Source organism: Labrus bergylta, chromosome 12 (genome assembly GCF_963930695.1).
Source record: "Labrus bergylta chromosome 12, fLabBer1.1, whole genome shotgun sequence".
Lineage (NCBI taxonomy): Eukaryota > Metazoa > Chordata > Actinopteri > Labriformes > Labridae > Labrus > Labrus bergylta.
Genome location: NC_089206.1, coordinates 25,217,293 through 25,231,084, shown reverse-complemented (window position 1 = coordinate 25,231,084; position 13,792 = coordinate 25,217,293). Strand labels below are relative to the sequence as shown.

General features: G+C 40.7%; 2 protein-coding genes across 2 annotated transcripts; both read left to right on the top strand.

The window, feature by feature from the left end:
- The first annotated feature begins 1,556 nt into the window (after positions 1–1,556).
- On the top strand, positions 1,557–8,834 carry sars1 (seryl-tRNA synthetase 1). Its single transcript, XM_020635391.2, has 11 exons — positions 1,557–1,723; positions 2,748–2,818; positions 2,940–3,020; positions 3,120–3,278; positions 3,792–3,935; positions 4,092–4,247; positions 4,994–5,215; positions 5,370–5,499; positions 7,382–7,539; positions 7,638–7,767; positions 7,884–8,834. The coding sequence occupies exons 1-11, from the start codon at positions 1,588–1,590 to the stop codon at positions 8,042–8,044; spliced, it is 1,548 nt and encodes a 515-aa protein (XP_020491047.1). The 5' UTR covers positions 1,557–1,587; the 3' UTR covers positions 8,045–8,834.
- Positions 8,835–10,019: 1,185 nt separating this feature from the next.
- LOC109985111 (PTB domain-containing engulfment adapter protein 1) lies at positions 10,020–13,658 on the top strand. Its single transcript, XM_020635374.3, has 7 exons — positions 10,020–10,165; positions 10,264–10,343; positions 10,848–10,919; positions 11,601–11,699; positions 11,825–11,962; positions 12,046–12,150; positions 12,347–13,658. Exons 2-7 carry the CDS (start codon positions 10,296–10,298, stop codon positions 12,410–12,412), a joined length of 528 nt encoding a protein of 175 aa, XP_020491030.1. The 5' UTR covers positions 10,020–10,165; positions 10,264–10,295; the 3' UTR covers positions 12,413–13,658.
- The last annotated feature ends 134 nt before the right edge of the window (positions 13,659–13,792 follow it).

The window sequence follows — 13,792 nt, the reverse complement described above, 5'->3', positions numbered from 1 at the left end:
TATTAGCAATGGTGTAGTGCAGGGTATACGCAGGTATACGGAGTATGCTTATTTTTCTTTATTTTTCAATCTCCATAGAGTATACCCACTTCTAAATTTCCTCTGATTCACACCATTGATTTTATTGACAACATTTTGTAGTATGTTGCAATTGTTTTCCTAGGATGATGAAGAGATGACCATCTCTACTCTGTCTCTAATTGGCTAATACGCACTAAATAAATATGCAAGAGCAGTCTGAAGAAGTCACTATTTTTAACAGAGGCCTTTTGTCCTTTGGCAGACAGGCCACTTAAAAGAAACTTTTGGGGAAAAATGAAGAGTAGCCTATACCCACTTCGTCGTGCACGTTTTTTTTTTTTTTTTCTTACCACTAACTTTTGCTGCTTTGCTAAAGTGCTCATGATGGATAGGCCGGGTCTTTGTAACATAGCAATAAGTAAGGTCTTATACCTGCTTTTTGTAACATAACAATAAGTAAGGTCTTATACCTGCTTTTTGTAACATAACAATGAGTAAGGACTTTTACCTGCTTTTTGTAACATAACAATGAGTAAGGACTTTTACCTGCTTTTTGTAACATAACAATAAGTAAGGACTTTTACCTGCTTTTTGTAACATAACAATGAGTAAGGACTTTTACCTGCTTTTTGTAACATAACAATAAGTAAGGACTTTTACCTGCTTTTTGTAACATAACAATAAGTAAGGTCTTATACCTGCTTTTTGTAACATAACAATGAGTAAGGACTTTTACCTGCTTTTTGTAACATAACAATGAGTAAGGACTTTTACCTGCTTTTTGTAACATAACAATAAGTAAGGACTTTTACCTGCTTTTTGTAACATAACAATGAGTAAGGTCTTTTACCTGCTTTTTGTAACATAACAATGAGTAAGGACTTTTACCTGCTTTTTGTAACATAACAATAAGTAAGGTCTTATACCTGCTTTTTGTAACATAACAATGAGTAAGGACTTTTTACCTGCTCTTTTGTAATGTTAACAGACAAAGAGTAAGGTATTTTACCTGCTTTTTGTAAAGTGTCTTGAGATAACACTTGTTATGAGTTGACGCTATACAAATAAAATTGAATTGAATTGAATTGAATACACCTCTGTGTATTAGTGTGTTTTTGGCTGTGTGCTACATTATGCCTCAACCACCTCCTGTGACAGTTTGGGTCTGGCACCCTTATTTTGGGGGTCTAGAGCTGAAAAGTTTGGGAACACCTGCTCTAGTCCATACAAATAAATAGCCTACTATGCGATGATTCATAACATCTGCTGTATGGATGATTCTGCTCGAGAGGAGAAAGGTTGCCAGGCTGTAGAAAACCTGTAATCTTAATCGTATTTTATTTTATGTCGGGGATCAAGCATATCTGAAAATAATTTATTCTTTAGCGTCTCAAACGGTGTTTAAAATAGAGATAAGGTAATTAAGAAGTCAGGTTTCATAAATGAATCTGTAGCTACTCAAACTGAAATTCCGGTGAAGCGACTTCACTACCGAGATCTGGCAACCCGGTGGAGGCGTCATCGTAGTGAGCGCTGCATTCAGGCTCTCTGTGACAGCGTGGAAAGATGGTGCTCGACTTGGACCTGTTTCGTACCGACAAAGGCGGCGATCCAGAAATCATCCGCGAAACTCAAAGGAAGAGATTTAAAGATGTTACACTGGTTGACAAACTTATCGCCGCGGACACAGAGTGGAGAAAATGTAAGTGCCCATTTTATTCCTGTCGCTTCAGTCATAGCAGCTAACGTTAACGCGGTGGCTAATGCTAATGTTAGCCAGACGTCAGAATTTGAGCTCACGCCAAACTCCATTCAAAATCTTGCATTTCTGTTTTTCATTTTGAGAATAAAGCCATCTTAAACATCTGATTCGCAAATATAGAAATGTTTTTGAAATAGGCGTAGCAATTCTTATACTTCGGCGATTTTATTTGCTGAAAAATGTGTACAGAAGATACATTTAAGAAGTATTTTATCTCCCATGCTCCGCCCGCATCAACGCCAGGTGACGGGACTCTTCACTGCAGGAGCCGCTGATTCATTTCTAAAAGTTAACAAATCATGTTAAATGTTATCGCCCTACTTGTAATACATGTATGCCGAACTCAACAGTTGACATTGTTTTAATAGCCTTTATAGAATTGACTGTGTATATGACCTGACTTATGTCAAAACGTTAGACAACATTTTTTATACAAGTTTTAAAGGAGGTTTGGTTTGATGTTCTCACATAGGAACAGAATAGACCGCAGTGGGGCTAATGTTAGCTTGACTAGCATCATTCAAGAAATGTCCATGAGCCATGTGGTTTCCTCCACGTTCAACTGTACTTTCTCTTTATAGGTTTTCTGATAGATATTTACCAATCACTAGTCGACTAAGCTTCCACATAATGTTCTCGACAGATACACAGACACAATGTGTGCTAACGCCGGTTAGCTTAGCCGGTCGTTAACGTGCAATCTGATGCAATCCCAGCCAACAACATGCCAAGTCAGCCTCACCCTGCAGTGCAGTCAAGGTTTCTGTTTGATCCAGACTGATAATGAGAATGATTTTGTCACTACATTGTTGCTTTTTAATTTCTAATTTTTATCATATTTTTTACTTAATATGGACGAATTGTCATAGGTATGAACACCTGTCACCAGGTTACTGGTTGTGCGACTGTAGCTCTCTCTCTCTTATATACACACACCCATGAACTGTCATTTACCCCCTAACAGGCCGCTTCACTGCAGACAACCTCAACAAAGCTAAGAACCTCTGCAGCAAGAGCATTGGGGAGAAAATGAAAGTAAGAGACCACCAGGACACTAAATGACTGACAGCTTGTTGTCTTTTGTAATGTAGAGGAGAGAGGAGATCTATGACTGTCCTGATGTGATCGGTAACCATACTTTATATTGTGATTGCAGAAAAAGGAACCAGTTGGAGATGATGATTCTGTACCTGAAGAAGCACAGAGCCTTGAGTCGCTAACAGCTGACACACTGTCGGTATGACCGTCTGGAACTCTTTTTATGGGGCGTTTTATTTTCTATAAAGGTCAATTTCTTTGTCCACTTCTCCTAACCTGTTGTATTTCCCTGTGTCAGGCCCTCACAGTATCCCAGATCAAGAAGGTGCGTGTGCTCGTGGATGAGGCAGTGGAGAAAACGGACAGTGAGAGGATAAAGCTGGAGGCAGAGCGCTTTGAGTACCTGAGGGAGATTGGCAACCTTCTGCACCCGTCTGTACCCATCAGCAATGATGAGGTAAGTGCTTTGAAACATGCACACCAGGTTGGAAAAAGAGGCTGACTTTAAATAGTTGTGTGTGCAGGAAACAAAATTATAAGAATGTGCACTTTGCAGAGAGCAAGAAACCTTTCAGCTTTGTATACTTACTCTGCAGTTTGATTGGACTGCCATCAAGAAGACGAAGTGCCTTCTTGTAAAAAAAAACATGAATGTTGCCTTACGCTGTGAAAAGATTGTGCTTAACTTTCTAATAATGGATGCATACTTTTTTTTTTTAGGCAGACATTTATGATCCAATCACAGCATCAATTCACTGCAACAGATATGATGTTTGAATATGAAGGCAGAAGGACCTCTAAAGGCCTGTTCTTCTTTTTTTTAATTTTTTTTATGGTGTTTAGCTACTTTTAATATTTCTACTCTATTGTTAATAATTATTTCACTAACTAATAACCAGAATAGTTTCCAGTAATGTTTTCTGTTAACAGTTAAGCTTAAATTTACATTTCTTGTTGTTCCTCCTGGCAGGACGCAGACAACAGGGTGGAGCGTACCTGGGGAGACTGCAGCGTGCAGAAGAAGTACTCTCACGTTGACCTGGTGGTCATGATCGATGGCTTTGATGGAGAGAGGGGCGCTGTCGTGGCCGGGAGCAGAGGTTACTTTCTGAAGGTTAGTTCAGATATACGTATTGTCACATGCGAGCGACAAACTTCTCCTTTTAAAGCTTTTATCTTTCCTAATTTCCAAGAATTTTGACAGCCTGTCTGCCTTCTGACCTGCATATTAAGAATGTTGAGATGATGTCCTCTCCTCTGTTGCGTTCAGGGACCACTGGTGTTTCTGGAGCAGGCTCTGATCAATTACGCCTTAAGGATTCTGTACAGCAAGAAATACACCATGCTCTACACACCCTTCTTCATGAGGAAGGAGGTTATGCAGGAAGTGGCACAGCTCAGCCAGTTTGACGACGAGCTCTACAAGGTCAGAACGTGTATTGAATCTCTCTTCTGCAGTTAACTTTTATTTACTGGTATGTGTGCAAAGATCTGTTAAACCTGACTGGTGAAGGAGAATGTTCTGTCCTGCAGAGTCCTGCAGAGGGCAGCACTGAACAATATGAGAATAAGATACAAATGTTTTATGAAGTTTGGAACTCAAACAATAATAGAATCAGTGTTTAGAAACTAGACCCTCTGATGTTGATAATACTGGAGATGTTGCTCTCACTGTTCATGGAAAGCAAAGCAGTGGAAAACAGTTTATATCATTGAGAATCTATTAGATTATTTTACATACATTTGCCATTTCATGTTATACAATGCAAACAGTAAATACTCTCAATTATTTATTTTTTTTGTCATTCTGTTACCTTTTCAGCCAGCCCTCACACACAACAAACCGTGTATCATAAATGAATGACAGGATATGACCGGCTGCTCTCTCTATCATGACACAACCTAAATCTTCTATAGTACTTCACTATTTCTTAATGGGCACTTGTTGACATGATGAAACATCACTCAGGTTATCAGCCACAAGGGGGCGCTGTTCTACCCTTTAACATTAGCACAGCAGCCACATCAGAAGATAAGACCCATCATCCCTGTTTGTCTAGATGCAGTGTCTATAGCCACGACCTGCAGAGGTTTTTCATGACCTCACAAACTCTGTTACTGGATTTCTCACCACTGTACCTCCGTCTGAAACCCGTCGTGCGTTCACCTCAGGTCATCGGTAAGAGCAGTGAGAAGTCAGACGACAACGCCATCGATGAGAAGTACCTCATCGCCACCTCTGAGCAGCCAATTGCAGCCTTCCTGAGGGACGAGTGGCTCAAACCCGAGGACATGCCCGTCCGCTACGCAGGTTTCTCCACCTGCTTCAGGCAGGAAGTGGGCTCGCATGGCCGAGACACCCGTGGGATCTTCAGGGTGCACCAGTTTGAGAAGGTCAGTCGAGGGGCAAATGAAGTCACATGAAAAATTTCTATTGTCAGTCAATGCAACATTCAAATAAACACCCACAATTTGTTTTCATCTATCTACTTATAAAAATGCATGTATCTAATAGTTTTCTTTGCTGTTGTTTGTCTGTTTGTTGCAGATTGAGCAGTTCGTCTATGCCTCCCCACATGATGGCAAATCCTGGGAGATGTTTGATGAGATGATCGAGACGGCAGAAGAGTTTTACCAGTCACTAGGAATCCCTTATCGCATTGTCAACATCGTCTCTGGTGAGTCTGACCAGCGTACAATGGAGTGAACTTTAACCCGGGTCACTTCTGACGCTGTTGAAATTAGAGATGGGACCGATCCGATCTTGACGTAATTTGCGTACCTGATATCGGACTGAAGGCGCCTATCCACGTCAACGATTAATGGCCGTTTTAAAAATTCTCAGCTCGCTAATTTCCACTTTGAAGACGTTCAGACTGAACTGTAAGAAGTGTCCACAAATCGTCTCCATGACGACGTTCAGATGAGATGGAGCTGCTCCTTCTATATGATCAAAAGTACAATTGTTACTCTTCAGTTTAAAATATTTAATTTGAAAACCTGTCAGCTGTTGCAGCTTCTTGTTTGTATGCAAAGCCAGCACAATGTAATGCTGGGTTTATTACAGCTTTGCCTTACACATGTTACCAACAATAACATTATTAGTTATGATAATAAAAATGTCGGTATCACTAAATATGTATCAGACTCGGATCAGAGCTGGAAAAAAAAGTGAGTCAGTGCATCGGTAGTTGAAATGATCCGATACACAAAGAGCTTTGACTTTGATCCTTTTTTATAAATGACTCTAAAGATGAGTTTATTTGACACTTCTCTCTCAGGAGCATGAGCGTTTAGCAGGACAGAGAGAATGAGCCACAGACAAACCACTGATCGCTTAAGGAGATTTCTACTCTTTATTCACTTACTGTTAAGGGACTAAATCAACTCGGCCTTGGAAGAGCTGAAGCAGTCAGGGACATTATGAAGTTGTGTCTGCCATGCTGCCAGAGAGCAGAACAGACAGACCAAGGTGTATTTAGATGGTAGCCATAGACTTGCAATAACATGTGTACATAGGAACGGGCTCTTTCTCTTTTAGCTCAGAGGCTGCTGTTTGTTTTCTATGTAGCTGAGTAGTGTTGGTGCCTTAATTAAACCAAACTGTGAACATTTAACCACATAAACCTTGTGTGGGTTTCAGTTTGAATAGCTTTGGACTTAAATGATGATTCAACGTTAAGTTTTGACGGCTTATCTCTGAGATGAAAGTCCTGTCTTTGATCTTTTCATTTAGCACTCCACTTTGTCATCTTTTGTTTTATAAAAAGAAACGACAACAACACACAATAAATAACATACACATTTTGTTTAGTAGAGTTCTGCAGATTTACAGTTGCTTCCTTCTGTAGACACAACAGCAGTAGCTCAGTCTGTAGGGACTTGGGTTGGGAACCGAAGGGTCACCGGTTGAAGTCCAGGTGTGAACCAAAAAATCTGGAAGTCGGTCTAGTAGCTGGAGAGGTGCCAGGGCACTTCCTGAGTACTGCCGAGGTGCCCCCTTGAGCAAGGCAACAAACCCCCAGCAGCTCTGCCACACTCCCTTTGTAGCAGTGTGTAGCAGCCCCTCTCTGACATCTCTCCACTAATACAGGTCCACAGGTCCTGTTGGTACATGTGTGTGAGAAGCATGTCTCTAAATAACAGAGTGTAAAACCAGAATTTCCCTCAGGGATTAATAAAGTATGTAAAAAGAAAACTGAAAGAGGCCCTTGGTCTCTATCTGCAAACGCACCACTAGGGGGCACTAAATCCTAAACACTGGTTCTTTAAAGTCCTTAATTCAAACAAAAAGTAAAAGTGGTCCCTGGTCCAGCTTCTTAAATGTCAGAATGTTTCTCTTTTTGTAAGATAAAATGTGAAGTGACAGTTTTATCTTTTGGAAAGATGCATTCTTCTTATTGTTCAGATGTTTTTACTTAATGATTAGTCACTCAAAATCATTCTCTGTGGATTTCTTGTCATGTGTACAAATACAGAAACCAGGAGGCGAGTTTTGATTTCCTGCAGAGCTGAGAGCGCTAACTCGACTAAACCCTTGACTTGTGCATGTCTCTGTAGGTGCTCTGAATCATGCAGCCAGTAAGAAGCTTGATCTGGAGGCCTGGTTCCCCGGCTCCAGTGCGTTCAGAGAGCTGGTCTCCTGCTCAAACTGCACCGACTATCAGGCCAGGCGCCTCCGCATCCGCTTCGGGCAGACCAAAAAGATGATGGACAAGGTGAGTTTGCCGCTGATGCACTGATGAACACCTCTGTTGCTTTTCTTTCCTTCTGTAGCTTTATCCTCTAAAACGTCCTCTCCCTCTTGGTCTTCTAGGCGGAGTTTGTGCACATGTTGAACGCAACCATGTGTGCCACCACACGAGTGATGTGTGCCATCCTGGAGAATTACCAAACCGAAGAGGGAATCGTCATCCCAGAGAAGCTCAGGGACTTCATGCCTCCTGGTAAACAGTGCTAGATGATACAACATCTCGTGTTCTCGTTATTAAAACAATGACAACAATTAGCTTCTACTAAAAATGTAACCAATATAGAACTTTCTGCCCCCTCTCTCCTCCAGGTTTGACGGAGATCATCAAGTTTGTCAAGCCGGCTCCTATAGATCAGGAGATGTCCAAGAAAGCAAAGAAACAGCAGGATGGAGGAGGAGGAGGAAAGAAGAAGAAGCAGGGAGGAGACCTGCCCAACGCCATGGAGAGCATGTCCGTCAACGACTCATAGACTCCGAAACAGATAGAAACTGATGGAATAGAGCCTTGATTATAACCATCACATATCGCCTCTTTAAACGAAACATCTTCAAACAGTGGAGGCTGGCTCTATGCTGTCTGTTTCTAACTGAGTGGATGGTCTTCATCATCTCAGCTGTTCCTCCCCTCATTCACATAAAGGGATCTATCTGTGCTCTCTTCTACAGTTCACTTCAGAGTCCACTCACCACCTGTCTGTCTGTCCTCCACATACATCTGCAGCAACACTGAGCCTAAAACAACCCGATAAAAAAGCAGCAATGCAGTAAAGTCCGAGTTTCCAGCTTCCCCGTTCATTGAGTCAGTAAAAGGCTCGAGTGTAGTGCAGATAAACTCCTGGTTATTCACATGATGCGTGTTTGTTTCCAGGTTGTTTGGGGATCTGTTCTAATCATTGGAAAGTGTTTTTTTGTACAAGTGATCAATAATGAGTCTAAACTCTTCGTCTCCTCTTTAAAACACGGTTGTTGTTTTTTCTGTTGCTGGCTTTAAAGATTTACTGTAATCTAAACTTTTAGTGGGAACAATCAGGTGTTGGACTTTTCCGTGTGTTTTAGGCTTCGCTTCACGTCGACTAAAACCCACAATCGTCATCTTCCACCATTTGTTGCTTGACATCATTGTCGACCATAACGTTGTCCACCAGCTTATGACTCAGACGTTGACATTGTAAGATCTTGCTAATGCAAATATATATGTCAAGTTATATATTACTGAGCAGTGATGATGTGGCACTCAGATTAAAAACAATCCGTATGGAACTTCTTTGTGTTTGTGTGTTTTTTTAATTCTCTGTTTAAACTTCTAACCTGTGCTGTATTTGTGAGAACACTTAAATGAACACCAGCTGCCTCCAGTTCTTGTCAGAGCAAAACACCTCGATTCTTGACTTGAATTTATATTTTTTTAAAGTTAAAATATGTTGCTGAGAGAAGAAACTGTAAAGAAATGACACATCAACCCTAACATCGGGTTCAGAAGAGAACAAAAAGTAAAGAAAATAGCACAACACTACAGTTGTTGTTTATTCAGCTCTTTCTGTGTGAAGATAAAGCAAAATCTTTGACAGAAATGAATATTTTGTAAGGTAACAATAATTATGTATCTCTGTAAATGGATTTGCAGATCCCTTCTAGTATTCTGACTACTCAAAGGTTGATGTGTCTTCAGAGATTTTTTTATTTTTTTAGACCTTTATTGTAGAGATAGGACAGTAGATAGTCAGAAAGAGTGGGGAATGACATGCGGGTAAGGAGCCACAGTTGGTCCATAGGGTGCGCGCCCTAACCACTTGGCCACTAGCACCTCTACTCAAAGTGGTTTTAACAACGCTGGTCACACACACCCATTCACACACTGATGGCAGAGTCTGTTATGTAAAGTGACCATCAGTATTGATTCATCCATTCAGTTAAATACATAGGCTGCTGACGGAGCAGTGGGAGTAATTTGGGGTTAAGTGTCTTTGCCCAAAGACATATTGACATGTGGTTGCAGGAGCTGGGGATCGAACCCCTGACCTTCTAGTTGAGAGAGAACCTACTCCACCATTGAGCCACAGCCGCTCCTTTGGAAACTTTTGTTTTTTATTATTATGTTACATAAATGAATAGTGTAGGAAATAGCCTAATACGGGGAGAAATTCTAACAGGTTGGCCACGATCCCCTGCCTTTCTGTCCCTCACCACTTGATGGCGCCACTGAATGGGATTGACCTATTTTGACCTTTCGGGGAAGAAATTACAGCCTCACCACTAGAGGTTGAAAAAGCTTCTAAAGTGAACCAACTGCTGTCTTCAGCAACAGTATAAACAAAACCAACATTTTCACTTTTGACAAAAATCACTAATATTTAAGATCTAGTGTGTGTGTGGTATTTCTTTAAGGAACACCAATGATATTTTCCACCAAATGGTATTTTCAAACCTTATATTGCTGTCGACCTATCTTTGTGTATTGAAAATATTTCCAGGATCAACCTGTTTATCTGATAAGGGCAATAAGGAAGAAACAGCCGTTACTGATTAACTCCAACAGACTTTACACTGCAGCCTTCGATATTCAACAAGAAGCTGAGTCCCTCTTTCAAAAGGTAAGATACACATGAGGAGTTTTCTAAATGATGAGGTGGTTTAAATATTGTTTTTAACAACAAACATCTCTAAGACACATCTGTACATCTCGCTCCAGGGTTACGTTTTGTTTCCGGCAGCTGTGTCACAATGAGCGACATTTCAGAAGACGATAACGAGATCTCCTTCTCGTTGAAGGTAAACACTCCTGTTAGTCAGGCAATGTCAGTACTTGTGAGGTACTTGAGATGTTGGAATTGAAAAGCCACATTAAATGTCTGCTTGCTCAGAGTAATATTTAATGTTAGTAGTCATGCAGTGTTTGTAGTTTTTGTTTAACTGCGTGGTCAGTTTGCATGTCCTGGTTGTTGTTTTTAGTCTTTTGTTGCGATTTGAGTCCCCTTTGTGTTTTGCAAGGGTTTCTGTTTATTTTGTGTCTCTTTGTGGCTATTTAGCAACTTCTTGAGGTCAATTTCATTGATTTTCTTACAAGCAGTGTTTACAGTTATATAAGCAGAGGCTCTGGGTTAGGGACACTATGAACTCTTGGAGCCCTTGCGCCTGTGTTGAGTAGACCCCACTCAGTTATCCACTTTTTTTTGGCTATTATTTGCTCTAAGCCACAAGTTTAAAACACAGTTTAATGCACAGCCTGTTGGGTTCAATGTTGTGTTTCATGTGTATTTCTTTCTCCACTTTAAGTTTCTTGGCCGAGTCAAGGTGGGCCACCCAGGTGGACTGCAGACCCTGGATGAAGCCAATCAGGACTTAAAGGTTAGCATCAGCCTCAATCTTCCTTTTTAGTTTAATGTTTTTTCTTCCTACATGACATGACATGACAAAAGTCCCTGTTTTCTAACTGCAGCATAGCTTTTTCATAGTGTTTGAACATTTCTCAGCTGAATGAATGTCGGACTAGTGCACCCTGAATCTAGCCAACTAGATTACAGCGGACCCTCTGCACCCCGTGTGGTCAGAGTATGAACTCTTGACTTCAGGATGCAGGAACAGAATGACCAGGAGGAGGACTAAAAGAAAAGAGGCCTTACATCCTTTGTACCACGCAGTATTCAGCAGCTTAATAAGTTCTGATTATACAGTATGAACTCTGCACTCTTATCATGTGATGCTTTAATGATGTATTTGAATTTGTTCTGTTTATTTTAAAGGTTTTTGTTTTTATGTGCTGTCCTGTATGTATTTGTTTGTTTTGAGTTTCTATGCCATTGGCAATTTCCCAGAGGGCCAATAAAGGTTTCAGTCATTCATTAATGTTGAAAGATATATTTTTAAAAAGGTTTTTAAATGGTTAAATTTGACACTGCATTGAAAAGACTAAAATCCTCTGGGAAAGAGAAGGAGAAAGTTTGTAATCACTATAATGGCTGTTTTATAAAAATGTATAACTACATAATGATGGCTTCAAAGATGCAATCAATCCCCTGTCATCCCCAGAAACCAGAGAATCACAACTTAGAAAAGGCAGCGAAGAAGAGCAAAGTCCATTTCTTCCTGACAATGAGCGGGATAGACATTTTGGAAAACAAAACCAAGGTGTGTGATGTTTGTGTTTACTCATTATCATATAATAAGCGCAATGATGTATACTATTTCATTCTTGATGTCCTTTGGCCTTGACTGATCACATTCCACGTTCTCATTGTGTTTCCTCCCCTCAGTTTTTGGTGTACTCGTGTCCTCTGACCAGTATTTCCTTCTGTGCCGTGATCCCATCTTCACCTAAAGTCTTTGGCTTTGTGGCGCAAAACCCTGCTGCAGACACGTACTACTGTTATCTGTTCCAGAGCACGAAGTTTGTGAGTATTCACAGTACACATCCAGTATGCATTTCCTACAGAAGCAAGTCTGTTTTTTATTCACATTTCTAAATATTCTTCAGTCTCATGTGCTGGTGTCCTTAATCGGGGACGCCTGCCGAGCTTCAAAAACTGAGAGAAACACCAGGGGAACCCGAGATCTGAAAGTGGAAGCACTCAGACATAAGGTTAGTTCTGCTTTGATTTTGTTGTTACTCTAGGGTTTTCTACATTTGAGCTGTTTAGTTCACTGTCAGAATTAAAATACAACATCAATGGCTGAAGAAAAGGGGCTCTTCTACTAGCTCCATCAATATGCAAATGTTCTGTGGGGTGCCTTTTATAACATATCAAGTATTTACCATGCTTTAATTTTCCTTTTAGAATAAACTGCTGCAAAGAGAGAATGAGGAGCTGAAGAGGAAACTTTTACAGCAGACTGAAGCTTGATAATCTAAGGTGTAGGGGCGCGCTGGTGGCACAATGGTTAGGGCGCGTGTCCCATGCATTGAGACTCTCGTCTCGAGCAGTAGGCCCAGGTTCACTTCCACCCGTGGCCCCTTTCCACATGTCATCCCCCGCTCTCTCTCCCTGGTTTCTGAATCTATCCACTGTCCTCTCTCTCTGCATTAAAGGCACGAAAAGCCCAAAATAAATCTTGGAAAAAAAAATTAATAATAATCTAAAGTGTAGCACCTGTACACACATGAACACAAAAATACTCTTTCACATCCCTTTCTCTGTTTTGAGATTTACACAAAATGTTTCTTCAGGAAATTCTCAAGCAGGTTGATTGATCACAGTTAAGGAAAGGACGAATGGAAAAATTATATTGACAATAAAGTCTCAGTTGACAAAAAATATTTATTGTTTAAAGCACTTCTGTTGGCTTTTTATCTCTTTATGAGGTCTTTTATAGATGCATTATCTGGATCCATTAGAGGGCGACAGTGAGCTCGCCAACTATCATCCAACTACCATAGACTGTAAATAATGAGCTACACTGAGTACAGTTAGCCAACTGGTTTATAAGCTAACTCTAAACAAGCTAGGTCCGTAAATATAAATACTGACACATGATTATGCAGTAAATATAACACTACTATATCACTGAAGCATGAACTTGTTGGATGGTCTGTTAACCGCACAGCAAGCCATGTATGTTGTCAGATATGTGTTAAACAAACTCTCCAAACGAAGTAAAAAAGAGAAGAAATCAGACGGATCAAGCTGTTAGCCTCCTGACCTGCTGACTTGACAGACAGATGCAGCGCGCAGAGCTGTCAATCAAATCTGCCACAACCCTTATATGGGCATAGTCGTTTTCCTTAATAGAATAAAATCCGATGAGTTATAAAAAAAATTCACCCCCCCCCCCCCACAGTGTGAGGAGAAGGGGCCGTCAACTTCTCAGATATATCTCGTTTTTTGAACCAGGCTGTAAACATGTTGATTCCTGTGGTAAAAACGGGCTTTTTTGGCTGTGGGCTTATGGCACTTCCGGCGCTTCTGCAGCCAGCCTCAAGCGGAACCTCGAGGAACTGCAGTTTTTTGTACATTTTTCGAGACCGGAGGTTGCCCCTTGCCAACTACCGAGAAACAGACGGGTGCGTTTACATACATTTCAGAGTGTCGGAATAATTAATCTTAATTGTTGTGCTTCACTGATTAACCAAATAAAGGCATGAGAAATTTGGCTTGTTGGGTACGCTTTTGTGTGACTTCTCTTTCTCTGAAAATTTAACTCGTTATAACAGAAAATGTCCGAGACAAAAAATAAAACCTGTATGCAAGGCTATATATTCTGTGCAGTTATACTAAATAGGACAT